Genomic DNA, 22,007 nt, shown 5'->3' on the forward strand with positions numbered 1-22,007 from the left:
GGCTCCGATGCTGCTGCTACAGAGGAGGACAACTTACAGACGGATCCCCCCAGAGGTCAGGGCTAGACCCCCAAATGTCTTCAAATCTTAGATTTGCATACTCCAGTCCATAAGGTGGTGCTATTTGTTATCAACCCGAAATTATCGTTAGAAGAAGAAGAGCCAGGCGGAAGTGTTTAGTGCATGGAGCTGGCTGCAGCACAGGCAGGTATGTTATTAAAGATAACACTTTAGCTTTGAATTATTTGCTTACAGACATACAAGTGGCTGCATTTATTGTATTGGAGTCATACAATAATGTAGAGTAGGCAACATAACAGTTCAAACAGCCTGGGAATTCGCTGCACGTTACGTAAGCTTTGTTTAGATAACGTTATATTACTGCGCTAAGGTTGGAGCTAACGTTAGCATAGTGTAGTTGTAGTAACGTGTCTTTATTAAAGACATGGCAGTTTAACTTTGCCTTGCTTGTCGAAAGACGTACACATTTGATAGAGCATGACTTCGGATATTTAAAAAAATCCTCAAGATTGGTTCTGTAATTCGGCAGTATTTCTTTCAAATTGTTAACACATGACAATAAATGAATGTTACATGTAGCTAGCTAACGTTAACGCTAAGGATGCTTTGCACAGACTTCTGATTACACTTGCAACGTTACTTAAATAGGTTTCTAATATTTTGTCCATCTCATACACGTAAAGGATCAAATTACAGTGTAATCAAAACAATTTGAAATGTGTTACAGTTATAGTTATTGCATCACATTGAAAGAGGTTTACTTTCTGGTCGCTCTTTTGAATGTTGCTGTCTGAGCAGTCTGTAAGTGTGGCCTGTCTCTGTCTGCTATCCCACAGTGAAATGGACAAGAATGAGGAACTGGTCCAAACAAACTGCAGTAAGACACTGCTTATCCGCCACTTACCGGCTGAACTCAGCCAGGATGAAAAAAAGGACCTCTTAAAGTATTTCGGAGCTGAGACGGTCAGGGTCTTCTCAAACACGGGTCGTTTGGTAGGTTGTGCCTCACTAAAAGAGAGCGTTTACGTCTTGAAATTCATTTGAGTTGCTGTCCATTCTGAACAAGCTTTTCTATCTCCACAGAAACATGCAGCCTTTGCATCCTTTAGAAGTGAAAAGTCGGCAGCAAAAGTGAGTTATTTATGCAGTCTTTGTGCTTATGACATTCAGTGAAAGCATTGCTTGCATACATTTAGAGCTAAACAATAATGTAGACTCAATCTAATTTTATCTTCTTCTGTCCTGTATGGTGTTCACTCCCCATTACATCTATTTTAGGCTCTTAGCAGACTCCATCAGTTAGAGATTCTTGATCATACACTCGTTGTGGAGTTTGCCAAAGGAGAAGATCATGTCACAGTATTAAAGGACCCACCAGTGTCAGACAGGTAAGTTGCTTGAATCATGTGAATAAAGAAACACTGGCGATTTTGCTGTAGTTATGAGAAACATTATGTTTGCACATTGCAAATGTATGGGCTGTTAACCTGCCTGTGCGATAGAGCCAGACCGTGGTGTCTTTTGTGTGGATCTCAAGATCCTGTTGTAAGTGCCACAGACCAGAAATTATTTCCCACACATGGGTTTTATTTCTAAGTTAGCAAATATACACAAATCGGATTGACCACCAGACTCGCAATTGAAAAAAGTGAACATTTTAAATGCTGAGAACTGAAATCTAAACTTAGTGCTTGAGTTTAACTTTGAACCTATTCTCATCGCCCATTTAAACCGAATTACCAGCATTAAAATATTACCCAATACACAAATGATGGTGAAAGGTGCCATTGAATCCTTTTTGTAACATGTTTACATTTTTCCACAGTGGTAAACGGGGCAGGGAAGAGCAGAAGAAACCGGAAACCAAGCAACCAAACATTCCCCTTATAGAGACCGGCATTGCACCTAGCCTTGGGTGAGTGTTGAATGCATAACAAGTTTTAATTCCATGGTTGAATGCATGTCCATAAGCATTTTTTTTTTTAATAGCGTTGTGAGTGCTGATTTCAGAATTTCTAAATAGGATGAGACATTCTAACACGGTTTCACAGCAGTTTGTGAAATGGTCACGTTATTTTGATTCTATTGATTTGTGTACCAGAACACGTTTATCTAATTTTTTTTTCGTGGTGGCCAGCACGAAATGGGAACCATCTATACGGAGGTTGGGTTTAGGAAAAGATGAACGGGGAAAGCAAACGTCACGCCCCGGGACACGATCCACGGTCTCTGGGGGACACGCGACAACAACGGGACGGCGGCAGAGGTTGTGTTTAGGAAAAGAAGAACGGGGAAAGGACGCATCACACGCCGGGGGACGGCCGCGGGGGGACGCGCGACAATAACGGGACGGTTGTGATTAGGAACGCATCAACGGGGAAACAAAATGCCACACGCGGGCCATGACCCCCAGTCTCTCTCGGCATTTCATACTACTCGCTACCATAGTTGTGCTGTGATCACGGCATGTGCTTCCCATTGAAATATATTAGTTTACATTTTTGTGCTGGCCACCACGAAAAAAAATGAGAAAAACATGCCCGTGTACAAGAATCAATAGATTAAATAGCGTGACCATTTCACAAACTGCCGTGAGACTGGGTTGGACATTCTCTTCTCTTGATTTCTTTTATGGGTGATAAATCTGTAAGGCCGGTTACACACTGGCTGCGTGGCGTGAGCGTGGAGTTTCTGTTGCGTGTCAGCTGCGTGGATTTTTCTATGTCTTTACACACCAGAAATGTGTCTGATGCGGTGCTGCTGCTGCCAGCCTTGTCTGGACACATGTATGTTTCCCATTGATAAAATGAAATACCATGTTATATATATATATATATATATATATATATATATATATGTGTATGTGTGTGTGTGTGTGTGTGTGTGTGTGTGTATATATGTATATATATATGTGTGTATATATATGATTACAGCTAAGACGACGTCGGCAGTATTGACAGCAAAATAGGCGACAAAATATTTCGTTCTGTATTGACAGGTGCAATATTAGAATTTATATAAAAACCTAGAGCCTTTCAAACATCAACATGTCATTTATTATTATGTATTAGTGTCTAAACGACATATAAACATCTTTTCCTATTCTATTTTGCCTGGAAACGCTTCCAACACGCTTGCGTGTCGCGTGAAAAATAGGCGTCGGGTTCTGGCTGCGATTACACTCTGGTCATGTGACACGCGAGAGTTTTTTTTTTTTTTATAAATAAAGTGTCTGCAAAAGGAAGCATCAGGAAGTTGCTGTGCAGCATCAGGTTTTGTGCAAAACCTGCCCTGCTAATGTTGCTACCTCACGGGGCAGCACTACTAACCTGTATCACCACAAAGCCATGTACGATAGTTGCACGGCTAAAAAAGTCAGTGTGTCAAGTAAGCGAAATACCACCCGACAGGGATCACTGACCGCGTATGTGTAACTCCATATGAACATACTTCAGAACAGAACGTGGAAATTACTTAAGCAGTAACCGAGTTTATTGCGAAAGATATGATGCACCTCAATACGGTGACCAAGCCTGGGCTCACGGCTTTGATAAATACACTGGAGACGCGGTACAACATGCCCTCCGCACATATTTTATATATTCAACTGACGTGGTCAGGCCGTAGGATCGCTATGGCTGGCAGTGCCATACTCATTGTGCACAATGCACATATATGATATACATATTTAAAGACTGTCCAGTAAAGTTCACAGACAGTGTTTAAAAAGTGCATTTCTGCAATCTGCACTTTAGTTTGTGTGATTTGTTGCGGACTTTCATATCAATGTTTACACCAGGTTTATTTGTCAGCGGGTTTTTTTATGGTGTCATGGTAATTATTATGTTTACAAGGCTGGACGTTCAACAAATCAGTCACTGTGATTGAAGTGGTTTATAAATAAATAATATGTCATTCATATAAATTCATGCATCACCTCATTTCATCATAACATACAGGCCTGGCTTACAGGAAGGAACAGTTTGTTAAATCTATCTGAAATTGTGTTTGTCCTACTATACAATGATTTATTGTTTGTCTTTGTTGAATAATACAGCAGATATAGAGCTTAAAAAAGAATCGCATTTTAAATCACAATATTGGTTGGGGGAAAAAAATCGCAATTAGATTATTTTCCAAAATCGTTCCGCTCTACTCGTTTATACATTATTGGTGGGTTAGTGGGTCATTCTGTAGTGCATTATACGTCATGTTCATTTCAATTTTATTTATAGTATCAAATCATAACAAGAGTTATCTCGAGACACTTTATAGGTAGAGTAGGTCTAGACCAAACACACAATAATTTACAAAGCCCCAACAATTCTAATAATCCCCCCAAGAGCAAGCAGAGCGACCGTAGCGAGGAAACACTCCCTATTAGGAAGAAACCTCGGACAGACCCAGGCTGTTGGTAGGCGGTGTCTGACGATGCCGGTTGGGGATGTGATGAACAAAGGCAATAATAGTCACTTTAAAGATAAGGAATAGTGACTTCAAATGATAGTCATAGTAGTTCATATCATATCAGTACGCTGCAGGGCCCTGCAGGGCGTTACAGGATGTAGCGCGGCACAGCAGAGCATGGATGGATGTAGCGGGAAGCAGCAGGGTTCAGCAGGACGCAGCATGACACTGCAGGGCCCAGCAGAGCTTGGCAGGGAGTGCAGCAGGACCACGGTGACAGCTGCAACCAAGATCTTGGTGCCAACGTACTCCAAGGAAATATGCTGGGTGAGAAAAAATCAAAACACAAGGACTCCGGGGAGTAAACTCCTCAGAGCCCGATTAGTAGCAGAGATGAAAAGTCAGAGGAGAGAGCAGTCAAAGGAAAGAGGATAGGAGAGCGTCCAAGGAAGGTAGATTCTTAGCTAGCTGACATTAAACCTGGATGAGAATGTTGAATTCTATTATTTCTTCTTGCCTGTCTTTTGTGGTTAAAAGAAAATTATTATATTACATTATGGTAACCTGTTTTTGGCCCTATCTCTCATTACCAAGTCATTACCCACTCACATCATTTATACAATTAAGTGTGTGTGTATGTGTGTGTGTGTGTGTGTGTGTGTGTGTGTGTGTGTGTGTGTGTGTGTGTGTGTGTGTGTGTGTGTGTGTGTGTGTGTGTGTGTGTGTGTGTGTTTGTGTTTGTGTTTGTGTGTTTGTGAGTGAGTTACCTGGAGACTAGCTGACATTAAACCTGGATGAGAATCTGAGAGCAATAGTCAGAAGCTGTCAGCGGCCTTGTGTCCAATTAGATGGTCAGGCTGCCATTGAGCGCCTGACAGGCCGTCTGTCCTGCCAGTTGGTGGGACCAGGTGGTCTTTGATACCTTTCGCTCCAAAACTGACAGTCTATCCTGCCTTGTGCTGAAATAAAATGTGGATCAGCCAGTACTGTTCTCACCTTCTTGATATGATGCAGTTTGCTTGATTATGTATTATTTGTAGTACGGATCAATACTACTCTGATTGTTTATCCGAAGCCCCTAATATGAATCAATTCTAATGAGATATCCTGATTAGACTCCATACATGTCTACACAAATAAATCTGTTATTCTTATTGTGTATAGCAGTAGAGAATTCTGGTGTCCTGAAATACTAAGACGTTTTTTTATTCTGACAAGAATATATTCTGGGATAAAACAAAACAAAGCTTTGTTCTAAAGTAACACTGTCATTAATGCCCTCCAAAAATGCATGTTTTGAATATCACGATATTTTTGACCAAATACCTCTATCAATACCGCAATGATATTGTAGTGTTGACTATTGGTGCCTTCACAAAATATTTAGACAATGAGATTTTTGATGAATAATCATCAGTAATATGTATATAATAAATAAGTGGGCAAAGGCAAATAATAGAACAGTCTTGTAAGGTCAGAAAATGACATCACTTTACTGTAATGCAGCCTTTCAAACCACGAAAAGACAACAATTATGCCATATTACGATATCCAAAATCTAAGACGATATCTAGTCTCATATCACGATATCGATATAATATCGATATATTGCCCAGCTCTAGTTTTATGTAGAGATGGAGAGATCGCGCGGGCCGGGACTTAAATGTGCTCTGTCTCAATGGGCTACCTACTGCAGCTTTAATGCATAGAAGGGATCACTACCATGTATTGCATTAAAGCTGCAGTAGGTAACTTTTATAAAAAATGTTTGTTTTCATATTTGCTGAAACTGTCGATATATCCTGACCGTAGTACATGAGACAGAATATCTGTGAAATCTGTCCTCTGCCTTTCCTTAGTGCTTTGAATGGCATTTGTAAGTTTCCACGGCGGCCGACTGAAAACAACCAATCACAGTCGAGGAGTCGATAACTGCTTGTGAACTCTGGTCAAACTAGGTGGCACTGATCAAATATGAATCAAACTTACAGCATTGCTTATTACCTGCCTCAAATGTTTTCAGAAACATTTTAGTGTACTCTTGTTAACTGAAATATTGAGAAAGTCGGAGCAAACCTTTTTAATTTTACAGCTAAACTGATGGAAATTCTTTCTTTAATTCTTTTTTTACTTTCCTTTTTTAAGATTGCATTGTCATGTTATTTTTCACCTTGTAGCAAAATATAGTCTGTTCTCCCAAGCATTATTACACAGTTAATAGTTTGTTTTAAATGTAATCCATTGAACTAACTCCTGAGTTTTCACTTTTCATCTACGTCCCAGCAGAACTAACAGATTTCTTTGTTGTTTGATCTGCCACTTGGCTAGATGACAAACAGTGTACCTCCCCTTTAAGTCTTTGTTTATTAGGCCTCAGTAGATTTAGATTTGTTCTCTCGTGCCATGCAGAGTCTTGGCTTTATAAAAGTTATTATTACACGAGGACAAGCTTTTGTGCTGACAGGGCATGCTGGTCCCAATCTCCCTTAATGGCTGGGTTTCACATTGTGTTGGCTGAGTGCTTGTCATCTAAAGAATAAGCGACCTAACTGAAGCTCACCGTCTGGACCACATATTCACGCGTCTCCATTTTTTGGGCATATTTTGTGAGTTGTTAAGTGAAGGCGATAGTTGCAGCTACAGAGTTTCCTTTTAAGTAATTTTGTCTTTTCCTCTCACTCTCTCTACAGGTTGAATTTCCAGTTGAATCCCACTTTGAAATATTTATACCCCCCACCTTCTAATAGCATTCTGACAAATATAACACATGTCCTCATGAGTGTGCCCAAGTTTTATGTTCAAGTGAGTATATAATTTTACCTTATTCCAACACCTTCACCTTCTTTGATATGCAAATGTTGGTAATCTGTGTGTATTGTATTTGCATTTTTTCTTCTTTTCATACTCTCCCTCTATTCAAACTTTAATTTATTGGGAAGCGGGAATTTGTCCAAAAAAATGCAAATGTGACAGCATTTCCAGCCTTCAAATTCATATTGTAAAATGGAGATATGAATATCCCAGAGGTTTTTTTTGAACTGTATCCAACCTCTTAAAGATCAAACAGAAAACATTTGCCTTTTAAATTTCAATTTGGGGAGGAAGTATTAATAATAAACCATAAGTGGGAGGCATGAGTTATGGGTTTAACATTTCCCTGGGAGCCGTGCTGCCTGGATTTACATTGCTGCTACTTCCAGCGTTGGCGTCTTGGTGGTGCTAGTGTGTTGCAGAGCAGCCGCCTTCACGCCCAGCCTCACCACTGGTATCTCACCTCAGCCTCAATCTCAGCTTGAGCCTTGTATTTTAAATGGAAATGCAAAAGCCTTGCCATCTGTTTTACATAGGCTGCCTGTTTTGAGAGAAGCAGTATATTTGTACTACCAGCTCCCACCCAACTTTTGGTGTGAATCTTTAGATACAACTATCACTGTTGTAACACTCCTATCTCCAATTATACAGGTACTACATCTGATGAACAAGATGAATTTACCATGTCCGTTTGGCCCAGTCACTGCCAGACCCCCCATGGTAAGCTTGTATACATTATTGCTGGATAAAGATCAACAGGCTGTGTTGTTATAAAGAGGCCAGTATTCAAATGTGTGTCAAAGAAGATGTGTGAAAGGAAGGAACTCAACTATTGAGGTCAACCAACTCCTATCTCTAAAGGACCCTCAGCAAGCAGTGGCTTATTGATTTAGTAGTAACACTCGAAAGATTCCATGTAAAAATAGAAATGAAAGTTTCCTAACTTAGGCCGTGTGTGAGCATTGGGATTATGGGAGTACAGTGCATGGAAAGCCCTGAGTACTGAAGGCAGACAGTGGACAAGCTTGTGTTTGTATGAATCTGAAACTGTGCGGAGATAGATGTTCCTCTTTTTAATGGGATGTTGAAAATGCCAGTTTAAGTGAAAAATCTCTTAGCAACCGTATAACGTTTGCTTGGTCCAGCTCTTAAAAGGTGAACATTTACGGTTTTGCTTTGTCTTACTTGAGATTAAAATGACTTTCTTCAGCTTTTCACTCTTTTTATGACAAAATAAGCAATTAGAAGACATCACCTTGGGCTCTCGGTAAATTGTGATTGACACTTTTCAAGAATCGAATGATCCATTTAAGAAATAATCATCACATTTATTGTTAATGAAAATACAGCCCTTTAAATATCACCACCTATCACAGACATCGTAGGTGTCGGTAATATTTAAACACTTTGCACAAGTTTTAAAATGTTGTAAATGTAATTTAAATCGATCACCCCTACTGTGATAATGAACATGTGGCCGGCCATGCCTTAATAGTGTTATCAATTATACTGCTTCAATGAATCCCAGTTTTGACCACTACTTACCAGGTACCCTGGCAAAGACTACGCTCTGAAGTCTGTCAGTGGAACACGGAGGCATTTGTAAGCTAAGCCATGTTGTTTTGTTTCCTGCAGTTTGACGTGTTGCCTCCTGCGCCTCCCTTCCCCATGCCTCCTCCTTTCCCTCCTGATTATCCCCCGCTACCAGAGGAGGAGATGGAGCTGTCCAGTGGACAAGAGTCAGAGTATGAGAGTGGGGAAGACGAAGACAAGGAGAGGTAAAGAGGACTCATCTCTGCGTAAACATTTTATTAAGACAAAGGAATTGACTTTTTTTTTTCTCATTACTCTGCCAGTAGATCCAGTGTGTTAATGTATCATTCAGAAGTTAAAATGTTTTAAGTGGCTTGAAGGGAAATGTATTTAAATTCCAATGGGTGGGCAATTTTATTTTTCCCCCCTTATACCCTATGCTTGCTTTATTTCAGGATTGTTCGTCTGATGGGCCTGGTCAACCAAGCATGCAAAAGACCCTTGAGACCAAAAACAGCTTCAAAGAGAAAGAAGCCCAAGATCAAGGATCTACTCTATGCTCCCAAACCAGACTCTCAGAGGTACACCAAAGGCACTCATGCATGTTCCAGTCCTCGCACACAGACAGTATTCATGGGCAGCTTAAAAAGCAGGACAAAAACCTCCAGGCAATAAGTCTTTCTCATAAAGACAGCCTTCTGTGGCTCAGATACTTATTGTTTCAGCACCACACACACACACACACACACACACACACACACACACACACACACACACACACACACACACACACACACACACACACACACACACACACACACACACACACACACACACACACACTTAATGACAGACCACAAACTATAAATACACCCACAGCTCAGTGTCTCGAGGCTACATGTATGTGGACTGGGAAATATTTCTGGTTGACCAGAACAAAATATCCCAATACTTAAGCCACTCAGGAGCCAGGTTTATTGTTGGGGCTTTTTAGAGGCTGCTGTTGATGGGAGTGGTGATTGTCTCTGCTGTCCTCAGTGCTCCAGTGCTGCAGCCCTCCGATGTGTTTGAGCAGCCCCACCCCGCTGGGCAGAAGAAAATTGAATTCCACATTTCGGTTCCAGAGGTGGCAGCCGTAGTGGAAGGAAGTGGGCCAAGTCAACCTGATGATGAAGGCAGAGGTGAGGGCTCTGCTTCCCTATTTTGACATTTCTTTTCACTTCCTTCAGTTTGATTATTTTCATAACTACGTAGTCTGTTGATTTATTTTTATTAAATCATTAATCGTTTGCTGACTGTGAAAAGTGTCCATCATCACAATTCCCCATAGCCCAAGGTGATGTCTGTAAAGTTCTTGCTTTGTCTAAACACCAGTTCCAATCCCCCAAAATACTCAATACACAATGATATAACCGAGAAAAGCAGCAGCTCCTCGTGTTTAAGACTATTTGGCCTTTGTGCTTATAAATAGATTACTCAGGTTCTGGTTAATGACCAGTTCAATTAAGGTTTTCCTCTACGTTCTATGGCACTTTGCTGGGAGTAAACCATAGTTAATGTTAAATCAGGAATGCACTTGCCCCATCAATGAAATCTGTAGGGTTTGTAATAAGTTCATATTGAAACAAGGGCTTCAACTGACAATTATTTTCATTCACCTGACTGTGGGATTATCATCTCCATAAATGACTTGGTCGATTTAAGGTCAACGTCGACCCATTATCAGTATGGCCGATTATTGGCTGCGATTTTCATAATTTTCCGATTGTCTGAATCGTGTTTTTTGTTCTTTTGATTGCTGATGCGTGCGGCGCAGTATTGAAACAGAACATGTCACTTAGTTCTGTTTCTTGCCTGCTTGCTTTTCGTAGTTAGGTTACAAAAATATGTAGGCTCTGCTACGTTCTTAAGCGAGTGCTCAGGGAAACTTCTTTTCAACCACCGCCTCGGTTTAACTGCGAAGCTTCGAATATATTCAAATATTTCTCACCGAAGCTTCGATGGCTAGTAAATATAAATCATACCAATACAACAAAAGTTGCCTTTTGCAGCATTTAAATAAACATATGCTTAAAGGCATTTAAACTATGTTTTGGTTTGGATTTTGCATTATTCTAAATTATGACACTAGGCTTTTCACTTTTACTGCAAATGTATATTGGTTGCAAATATTGGCTATCGCCCCTGAAAAAGCCATATCATCCTTAATTAAGAGTATATGCATCTTGGGAAGGAATTTAGTGCAAATACAGATTAGGGCTGGACCAAACAGGCAACATTTTAATAAGTAACACAAAAAGGCTATTTTTACAATTGGCTAGTAAATATAAATCATACCAATACTATAGTCAGCACATACATTTTTTTTTTGGGGGGGGGGGGAGGATCTGTATAAAAAGTGCACTGCTTTCTGTCTTTTGAGCAAGATAGGGATAGATAGATAAGGATTTGATTAATACTATACATCATGTTTATTATCACATTGAAGCAGAAGGTGGTTTGATACTGCTATTGACATAAGTTAAAGCCCGTACCATGGGTGAAGTCAGAGCCAAGTGTTGCACAGCAGTATATCACAGCAGAAACTGGCACCGAAAAGGTTTTTACCATTATCTGTATGAGAAAATGTCATTGGGGGCACAGTCTGTGTTACTTGTCAGCTGTGCAGTTCCCCGTTTGCCTTATCTCCCTTCTCTCTAGCTACAACTTCACTCCCTGCCAAGCCCCTGAGAAGTAAAATAGATCTCAAAGTCAAACACAAAAGATTTTCTAAAGGCAGGGGAAAGATAAACTATGACAGGTGGCTTTTTGGATTAGTCTTGTTTTGGGGAAGAGGGGGGTGGGGGTGATCCGATAAACAAGCTATTTAAATGGAAAGGGGAGGTGGGGGACAGATAAGAAGGAGGATCATTTTGAAAGCAGTGATCTAGTTCTCTGCCGGGTGTATCAGAAAAACTCCAACACTTCTTGCTCCAGTGCACGCTCACATACACCTTATGTGGATGACAAGCTTTTTCCCCCTCCCTGGATTTGTACATGCTCACTGCTCTTAGTAATTTCATCTACAACGTGTGTGCACTCCTCAAAAGTCTGCCAGAGTTATCCTTCCCACTGCCTTTCAAACCCATGTTTGCAAAACAGGATTGGATTTTGATTTGAATACAGTTCTTTATATGACATAGACTGATGTGCTTATGCCTCACTCTCCAGACCTTTCAATTATCAGTGCAACCAATGTGACAGCATTTATCATATTAAACCCCAACAAAAGAAATCCTTATTAGGGCTGCAACTAAGGATTATTTTTTTTAACCAATTATATGAACAACAACAAATCCGGGCCTGGTGGGTATTGACGGACGGCGGAGCACGGAGCAGACACGCAGCGGAGCCGGTCCACCGGTCCCATGACGTCCTCAAATGTCTTGTTTGTCCACAACTCAAAGATGTTCAGTTTACTGTCACAGAGGAGTGAAGAATCTAGAAAAAAGATATTGTCTTACTTACTAAACCCGATGAATTGATTATCAAAATAGTTGGCGATTTAATATAATAGTTGGTAACAACTAATCGATTCATAATTGCCGCCCTAATCATTATTTTCAACTCAATCAGTTTATATTGATGCCACGGTTAGAAATCTTCAAAATCAATATGTTAAACTAATTGGGACCAAGATGTGATTTGCTTCCACTTTCCCATCCTGAGCTTGTTTGGTTTAGTGAAGAGGATAAACATTGCGGAAGTGTAGTGATTTAATTCACCATCTGCTATTGTTAGACACATTGGAAACTTCCATCTGTCTTTGAGGTAGAGTGTCCTCTTACGGTTGTGTATCATAAAGAAATCCAGTGTGCATCCAACGTAGTGGCACGTAATATGAAATACAGTTTAGCTGCTGCCTTTGTTTGTTTTTTTGCCAGAATGAATGTAATGTGTTCCATGTGGTAGCCTTAACCAACCTCTGTGTCTCTTCAGAAGTGGCTGAGAGGGAGCTCAGCCCCAGCAGCAGTCAGGAGGTGGCAGAGGCCGAGGGTTTCGGGAAGCTTTACCCCAGCGCCCAGACGTCCCAACAGCAGGAGGAGCACAGCGACGAGGAGCAGGATCTCCCCTCAGACGTCATCTCCAGAAAGGAGCTGGAGAAAGGACGGCTGTCAAGAGATGGTAAACATGACCTTTTTAAGCATCACGGTGAATCAGCGGTTAGCACGGTCCACTTACAGCAAGGAAGGCTCTTGGGCCAAACTATGGGGCCATTATGGGTGGAGTTTGCATGTTTTTCCCATTTTTGTGTAGGTTTACTAGGTGCTTCCATTTACTCGCACCCTAAATACATGGATGTCAGTATCAGGAAAGCGATATCATTGGCATTGGCATTGGTTTTTAAAAAAAAAACAGCCCTTAAGACTTTAGTTTTCAAACCTGAGAAGAAAAAACATTAAGATAAGATGGACTTTATTGATCCCACACTGGGGAAATTCCCTTATCACAGCAACTCAAATGCAACACAACAAATCAGAAAAATAAGAAAATAATGGTAATTGAATTACAGGAAGCCATACATGGTTAGGGAAGTGCTTCCAATAATAATCCAACCATCTTTGTATTAATGCTGTATATTGCAGGTTGATCCTGTACCACAGTGATCATATCGACTGAAAAAAACAAAAACGTTTTCTGTTAACATTCTTCTTCCCTCTGACAAATCCTGTTCTGTGTAGAAGTGATGCAAGAAGAATGGAAGCAGTGGTTGTTTGAAATGCATATTAGAGAGATTTGGCGGGCAGTGTGAGCAGTGAAAGCCATCATGGCTGGACAAAAAGGAAAACGAATCTTGTTTGAATAGCGCTTTGGTTCTAAAATGTAATTTCTGAAAACCCGTCGCCACCTGAGTCAGCATTTGGGGATACTGTAGTTTGATTATTTTTTTTTATTTTTATTTTTTTTACACTTATTTCTATAATGTAAATCTAAAACCAAAATAAAGTCAATCACTCTGCTGGAAGTGTACATATATGTGGGAACAATTCAAATTTGGGAACATTTCTAAATGGTTATGTCCAAGCCATATCTAAAATGAACTGGCTGCTAGGTGCTCGGATCAAACATGTAATCATTGCTTTAATGTCTCACACATCTCTAGCCTAGTTCTTCAGTCCACTCGGTCTTCAAATAAAACATTGAGTGGATGGTATTGAGTTGCAATGACTTTGAATTTGGCTTTATGTATGTATAGGCAGCTCTGTGATGGTCCTTTGTACCTGTTTTTGAAATGCACCGTGCATCAAATTTTTTCTTCTTCTCTCTTTTCAAACAGAGATAAAAAGGATGTCTGTGTTTAAAAATTATGAACCGGGTGAGCCAACCTGCAGACTGTACGTGAAGAATATTGCAAAGCAAGTGGAAGAGAAAGTAGGTACATTTATAGCACTTGACCCACTTTGGTGTACTGGATATATGGTGCTTTATTCTGGAGTTTTCATTAATTGCTCTAGACAATTTCCACGTCATCATATTGTCATTTTGTGTCATTCAGTGTCAAAGTTACATTTTGCAATGGTGTTTTAAGATGATTTTTAAGACTATTTGTCTTAATATTCATCATTTGTCTTCCAGGACCTGAAGTACATCTATGGGAGATATGTCAACCCTTTGTCAGAAGCCGAGAGAAACATGTATGTAAACAGCAATCCACGTGATCTTGACCTTATTGACGTGGCTTGCGTGTCACTTCACCCCATCCGATCTTCATGAGCTATTTTTGACTCTGGCAATTTGTCACTTTCCTTTGAGAGTGTGTAGTAATTCATGCTGACTGTGTGTTGTTATTACGAAGTATCTAACCTGACACAGAGATCACGAGGGACATTTTATGTTTGTGCATCAGCAGTACTTCAAATGAATATTCCAACTGAGTCATCAAACCGAGCTTATGTCGAGTAGAGGCTCTGAACACAGATGTAGGTGATTTAAAAAAAAAAAAAAGGAGAAGCAATTCTGCCAGAGAAACAGTTTGTCCTCTGGTCCTCCTAAATTGTGGATTCTTTTTTTTTTTACTACAGTTTATCTCAGTTAGTGAATTTCTTACGAATAAACATGTTTGCAGATAATCCTAAACCGTGTTACCACATCTTCACCCAAAAGTCTGCAGGTTTTTAACTTCAACCAAACACAGACCGTACTGAACAGTTGCGTATTGACGTGCAAAATTCATTCTTCGATCGGTCCTGCGGTCAGTTTCACCTAAACGTAGGTTGCTGTCATTAACCCTGTATTCATGTTGATTTTGTCATGAAATCATAAAATAATGATTGGGTCAGCCTGGTTGTCTGTGGCAGTGTGGCACATGATTGACAACCAGTGTTTTTATGTGGTTACAGAAGCAGCAGATAAGATCTTCCTCTTGTAACTCTGAATAGCTTCAGCATAATGTTGACTCGGCTAGGCCGCGAGCCCGGAGTGATAATGATTTGTCCCTGCTTTGGTTTTTTTTTTTTTTCTCAGGTTTGACATTGTGTTAATGAAGGAGGGGCGGATGAAAGGGCAGGCCTTCGTAGGACTCCCCAGTGAGCAGAGTGCAGAGAAAGCCCTGCGGGAAACCAACGGCTACGTTCTCTATGACAAACCTCTCGTCGTCGTATCCTTTTACTCGCTCTCGCAAGATGAAACAAGGACGAGATTTTCTAAGGAGTGGAAATCCAAGTTTATTTAATAGGGTTCAGTTATTTGGAGGAGTTGGACGCATCTGTATACGAATAGTTCGTTTTACTGGTACAATGTTTTTTTTTAAATGATTAGTTATTAGTTTTTTTGGAAAACCATTCCCCTAAAACACAAAACTAATATGTACTTAGCAAGTCTGGGTTCACTTTGTTGTGTAATATCCACCTCCTGTTCCATCTCACTAGGCCATTTTATATTGAATTTATGAGACCTAACACAGTGTGTTTATAGTACATGGAAAGTTTATCCCACAAGAGACCACTTGAGAAAAGAAGGATTTAGACCTGGTATATACTAATGCACTGAACATACTTAATGGGTCAGTTAAGAGGTGGTGTGTGAGGATTATTAGGTGGACACCTACCATCACAGATGTGTGGTTGGCTTCGGTCCTCCATGCCTTCTGGAGGACGAGGACTAATTTCTGGCAGCCCTGCCCCACCACCTGCTCTTCCTCAGCCCAACACCGATAATTGCACGTCAACCTTTTGAACTTGTCTAATGGAACAAGGCTATTGAATTTGATGGCGTTTTAACGTGCACCCCAATAACCAATTAGCTCAGCGACAGCATGTTCATCTCAGAGTTCAAAGAATAAACAGCAAAGTCCTGCATGTAGCTATATTCCAGGTAAGGTGACAGTTAGTTTAGACATTTAGTCAGCATTCAGCCATTTAAGAGGCGGTTTGAAAGCTTGAAATTTGCTTTGCTAACTGGAGTATGGTGGTTTAGAGTTTTAGGCATTGTATGTTGGATGCACAACTGCTGGCAAATGTATTCGCTTGATAAAGAGGCTCTGTCGTTTCCTGTGTATCCCCCGTGTTTAGGTAAGCTACCTGAAGCTGTGTGGGAATCCAAGTGGGAATGGCAGTCGTCCCCACTACCAATAATAACTACTACTTGAAGTAATGACTAAAGACAAATACATTAAATGCCTTATGCCAACCATAAATGGTATCAAAACTGGGGGCGCCTGGGTAGCTCCCCTGGTAGAGCAGGCGCCCATATATAGGGGTTTGCTCCTCGAAGCAGCAGCCGCATGTTCGGCCTTGCCCAACTGAGGTTGGAATTCATGAAATTCTTAGGGATTATAACTTTAAATGGGTGGTGAGATGAAGCAGCCAGCCAAGAAGTGCCATTTTTTCCTTTTGAATTTTATTATTATTATGTTTTGTATACGTTTTTTGCTGGTGTTGCACAGTTAAGAAAAAACTGTACAGCTGGTATAAATATACCACTGCAAGTGTGCTAAAATGTAGCAAATAGAACTCAATATGTGTTATAAGGTGGACTTGGAATGATTTTGTGGTTTTATTCTATTTGGAGTGTCACTGGAGGTTCATTTTTGGTAGAGATGTCTTTTTAGGCAGTCATAGTCAGAGGACAGCCGGTGTCAGTTTAGATTCCCTATAATGATTTTTTCAGCGCTAGCTAGAGACTGCGGTATGGCACTTGCCAGAGAATCCTCAAACAGCCTGCTACTAAAATGATTGAGCTGGAAGAACAACATGCTAGTAGTTTAAAGTGTAAGGTTTATTAAGAGACAGCACTACAGTGACAGCCTTTCACACATCTGGCTCCTCTCCCTTTATTTAACATGGTCACATTGGCCGAACATCTGCAATCTATGTGAATGACAGTAGCTGTCACTGAGTAAGTGAGCCAACCTCGGAAAAGCAGGAGACCCACGCTCTTAAAAGGTCCATTTTTGGCCAGTAGTCTTCTGGCATCTATGAGCAAACAGCTGTGACCTTTTCTCAAATTAAATTCATATGAGTCGGCAAGTGTCACAAGGAAGAGGGCCCCTGTGGCTTAAAGCTGCCGCATACAGCTCTGGGAGTAAAACATGATCATATATAGGAGTATGATATAAAATATTAGTCTGTGGTTTTCCATCTTTGATGCGCTGCTGAAAGCTGAAATTGGCTTTTCAGCAAGGTTGCGGTTTTTTGTGTATATTTTCTGTGGTGCTATTGGTGTATTACATTTGTAGAGAAAGAAAGCTATGCATTTGTTGATGCCCAAATTACAATTAGAAAGGTAGAGATTGCTAATGGGACCAGATGAAGGAGCAGATGCGTTGCCTGTATGGGATTATATTTTTGTTCAACAAGCCTTACTTAAAAGCAGCTAAAAGTCTTTGCCTGAAAAGGAAGATACTTTATCAAGTGAGAGTAAACCTTTTGCCCATTTAATGGAAATGTTTGTTGCCTACGGACCTTAACTATAAATTCACAGCAATTTGCTAGATCTGCCAGACCAAAAGAAGACAACACAGTTACCAAGAGAGGACCAAAACAACGATGAGCTCAACAGGTGAGTAAGACACTAAAGCATTCGGTGAGGCAAAAAGAGAATATTCAAATGAAAACAGATTCCTCATTACATCATAGTGTATCTGTTCTGTGTGTATATATAGAACAAGCCTTATTATTCTTGTAATGGTGTTTTCTTTTTACATTTGTGTTTACACTTTATTTATTCAAGATGCCAAGACTTGATATTGTGGCCCAGCAGAACCATTTGTATCCTTATTCTGGCATATATCCTTTGGAGAAAAAAAAAAAAGAAAAGAAAATGGGGCAGTTTATTTGTAGTTATTGTGGCCCAATTGGAACTTGAAACAACTTGACTTGTATTCATGTAGTCTAAATTTAAAACAAGTACCATGCTTTGTTTCTGTAGCTTATTGTCTTTTACAGTACGTTCTCTGAAATACTTTAAGTGTAGACTCTGTAAACCTGTGCTATTTTGGATTCTCTCAAACTTCTCTTTACACTTCTCTCTGCCTTGTTTGACTGAATTTCAGGTGATGGTCGTCAGATGTCATCTTCTTCTTTTATAACTAAATAAAAAAAAAAAATATTTTATTAAGATAATCTTTTGTCATGTTTTCTTCCAATCACAGCTTCAAACATATGTCCCCATGTGTGGGTTCACTTCAGTCATAACTGATTATCTTTAGGACCAAACTTAAATGTCCTGACAGCAGCGTAAACACAGACTGGGGAAAGCTATATGAGATCTAGATTGGCTCTGCAGCAGATGGTAGGCTGTCAACACAGTGGAAAAACCACAGTCCTGAGGAGACGGCAAACAAACCAAACAGACTGCAGTCTGTGAGAAATTGCTTAGACTGGGTTAGCTTACCTTTACAATCCCTGGCTGGCCCCATCTGTGTGATAATAGAGAGTAAACCTTGGAGGTAGAACTTCTCCCCTCAGCAGCCATCATAGCTGAAGATTTGGAAATCAAATTGTTTTTTGTCCTCTTTTGGTGTAAGCAATACTGGGAGTGTACTTGGCGCATGTCAATCACAGCTAAGTTAAAGTTTGGGATGTCTGATCTTTACGATGTCTAATGAGGGAACACATTGAATTGCTGTGGTGAGCGGCTGGCCGAACGCGGTCTGGTTTGATTCAGTTTTACGCCGCTTTGGTGGTTTGACGACAGACATAAAAGCAGCACCACCTCATTATTATTATTATTATTATTATTATTTTATTATTATTATTATTATTCATCATGTTCCTTCAGTGGCAACACTGTATCTTTCCATATTTTAGCTGGGAGCTGAAAAAGGTCTTCGTTCTCAATTTGCCCACTCAAAGTAATAGAAATGTGACCATCAGAGAAACTAAAACTGTAAAAAGACTCGCCCGATTTAATAAGCTTGATGTCTAGCTGTTACTAAATAGTTCTCTAAATCCTCAAATGATAGGTCACATTGGCCTTTGTGCCTCAGATTTTTCAAGTGTCCTGGTTCGCTTTCTTGTTTGCCAATCCAGTCATGTGTTGGTGATGCCATGCATTTGCTTGCTAATGCTGTTTTAGGTTAAAACAGCATTTAAAACTGCATTTGGAAAAATGTACAATGGAATATTGTTGCATTTAAAGCAGTGTGAGTACTAGGGCGTAGAGTCTTTGTGGTACTGTAAGATGAAGACTTTGACACAACAAACCCACTTTAGTTTAATTTCAAACAATTTAATGCTCCAGATTTCACAAATGTGATGTCTAATGATTTATTGTATCTCTCGTAATGCATCTAACAGTCGTTACCTATCTGAACCTCATCCTAGTTGACAATCTTCCATTCAAACTTGTCTTAGTTGTGTTGCAGCTCAGACGTCCCGTGGCTCCAAAATCAAACTAACTGCTACATTTGGAATCCCTTTTCAGAATATGTGAATGATATTACTGCATGGAAATAATTCAGAAATTAGCTATTTGAATTAACTGACAAGCCAAAAGGCAGCAATATCATCACAGCTCTTGTCATGTAGCCTTTGTTGTTACACACGTCCCAGTTCAGAAGTGTTTAAAAGAAAGTCGGTCTCCTTTAGAAGAAGGCATATTGCACTATAAAAATCTCCTTGTAATTGATTCTAATTTAACTACCAATTGTACACTTATATAAAATTGTTCCGAAAAGTCCTCCTGTCCCTCCACTATAATGCAGATCATTAAATGCAAAGCTCATTTGCGCACACTGCTACCACCTACTAACTGTTGGAATGTGTAATCTGTATGCCAGTGTTGTGCTGACCTTAAACCAAACGCCTTTTCAAGCGATTCCACTTTTGCAGACAAATTTTCAAATTTTTGAATGAAATTCTTAGTCTTGCTAGAGTTCAGGTTTGCTCCTGTCGTCTCAATCGTTTCGTGTGGTGGTCATAAAACTCAGTCCGAGCTGTCCTAAGTCTGTGTTTTTCCCATCTTGATGTTCCGACAAAATCAAACGTGTTTGGTATTATCTTAAGTTTTAAGCCTTGGTAGTACAATCTTCTATTCTGTGACTAAAAACTCATTGACTTTATGACCGATTGTCTGAAGATGTGAGATGGTGTCAGACTTTAGTCTTTTCATCATTTTTAGTCTTCTCGTATATGGTAGTCATTATTTGACACAGCACAGCCAACTTGCATCACATACTGTAGCCATGTTTCATCAGATTTCCACTTCATGTGAGAGCACAGTGACTGCATGATTTAACAGGATAATCTGCACGTGCAACAATGGCGGGTTAATGGGGTGTGATTGTTAGATCCTACAAAGGGGTAATCACCATAATTAAACAATTATCTGAACCTAAGAGTCCAAAGCATATTGTGTGTATCTTATAACAGAGAAACACTTTTTTTTGGGGTGGGGGGCGCTATTTAAATGCAACTTTAATCCATTGATTTACGGCAATGGTTTCCAGAAATAGGCGGCCTGTTATTTTGCATGTAATATGGCAAATCCATCGCATTCCTCCTGATTTTACTTTTGTGTAACTTCTCTGTAAAATCTCGTGGTTCATTAAGTCCCAGGCAGCCTTGCTCATGAGTTCAGCCTCTCTCTGGTTAAGATCCAGGCACACGGAGTTATCAATCACATGTGCTCGTCTGGTCCGACCTGCAGCTCATACGTCAACGCCAGCATAAGGGAGGAGTTCCCATCTGTGCCCTGCTCTGCCCGCCATCTCAACGATGACAAATGTGCCAGCCGCAGTGGAAATATTGAGAGTTACCAGGACATTTATCAGGTAACATTTGAGCAATTTGAAAGATAACCTTTTGTAAGTGGACGCAGATAAAGATGTATGTTCTGCCTTTTCCTCTGCACAGGCTCTGTCTCGGTTTAATACTGCAGCTACCCAGAAGTAATATCATCATAATATGTTTCTTATTTTGGGCTCAACCAGGTGTGCAGTATGTTGGCTGGATGGAGCCTATTGTTTGCTGCGTACATATGTAGGCCTACACAGTGTTGGACATAAAATACATGTGGCCTATTTTTCTGGTCACCTCTGTACGAATCAACCTTCATTCCTGCCTTTGTACTGCATATTACGTGTATAAATCAAGTGCAGTGTTTACTCACGATCAGTGCCACACGGAATCTGCGGACGCAGAATTTTCTGCAGATTAAAAAAAAATAAAACAACTTTAAAATAATGCTGCAAATGTAAACATATCTTCACCGCAAACAGAGAAACAGTCTGCTAAATTCTGCAGATTTTCATTTTGGATCCCTGCTGAAAACTAAGAAAATCTGCAGGTTTCATTTCGGTCTACTTAAAATCTTTGTTTAAACATGTTAAGAAAATGGCAGGAATGCTCCAGGCAACATAAACATGCCCCAGGCCATAAGGTCTGTCTGTCTCCAGACACCTCCAATGACGGCATTGATGTCTGAATTTAGCCAACCTGTGGGCTTCTTTGCTGTATTGTCAAGGTTTGGTTGAGCCTGGTGCAACGTAAGCTTCTGTTTTTACTGAAACGGAATACTGATGCACTTACAAGTCAGTAAACATCACCTTGTCAATCAGTCAGTCCGTTGATAGGTCTGTCAATGCGAGACTCCATTGCCCATGCCACTGCAGACACAGTTACTATTGGGTTTAGCTGTGCTGGCAAAGCGTGGCTTTGTCACATCAGGGTCCTATAGGTTCAATCAGAGACACAAAACCTCAGGAAATGGATCATCTATAGCAACTGACGAAAAGTTTCTGCTCTCAAAGAAGG

General features: G+C 40.2%; 1 protein-coding gene across 4 annotated transcripts; it reads left to right on the plus strand.

Annotated features, from left to right (window-relative positions):
* The first annotated feature begins 103 nt into the window (after positions 1 to 103).
* rnpc3 (RNA-binding region (RNP1, RRM) containing 3) lies at positions 104 to 18,349 on the plus strand. 4 transcript variants are annotated; one of them, XR_005638015.1, is made up of 16 exons: positions 104 to 208; positions 858 to 1,014; positions 1,105 to 1,152; positions 1,300 to 1,409; positions 1,847 to 1,936; positions 7,119 to 7,230; positions 7,891 to 7,959; positions 8,875 to 9,017; positions 9,228 to 9,353; positions 9,811 to 9,953; positions 12,751 to 12,936; positions 14,090 to 14,188; positions 14,389 to 14,447; positions 15,277 to 15,409; positions 17,734 to 17,811; positions 18,305 to 18,349. XR_005638015.1 is itself a non-coding variant. In XM_039790580.1 (16 exons), exons 2-15 carry the CDS (start codon positions 862 to 864, stop codon positions 17,800 to 17,802), a joined length of 1,536 nt encoding a protein of 511 aa, XP_039646514.1. In that variant the 5' UTR covers positions 104 to 208; positions 858 to 861; the 3' UTR covers positions 17,803 to 17,811; positions 17,983 to 18,063. The 4 variants fall into 4 exon arrangements, 3 of the variants coding, with proteins under 3 accessions (XP_039646514.1, XP_039646516.1, XP_039646515.1); XM_039790580.1 differs by lacking the exon at positions 18,305 to 18,349 and adding an exon at positions 17,983 to 18,063 and having other exon boundaries at positions 14,090 to 14,184; XM_039790582.1 differs by lacking the exon at positions 18,305 to 18,349 and adding an exon at positions 17,983 to 18,063 and having other exon boundaries at positions 12,754 to 12,936; positions 14,090 to 14,184.
* The last annotated feature ends 3,658 nt before the right edge of the window (positions 18,350 to 22,007 follow it).

This window comes from Perca fluviatilis, chromosome 22 (assembly GCF_010015445.1).
Source record: "Perca fluviatilis chromosome 22, GENO_Pfluv_1.0, whole genome shotgun sequence".
Classification (NCBI taxonomy): Eukaryota; Metazoa; Chordata; class Actinopteri; order Perciformes; family Percidae; genus Perca; species Perca fluviatilis.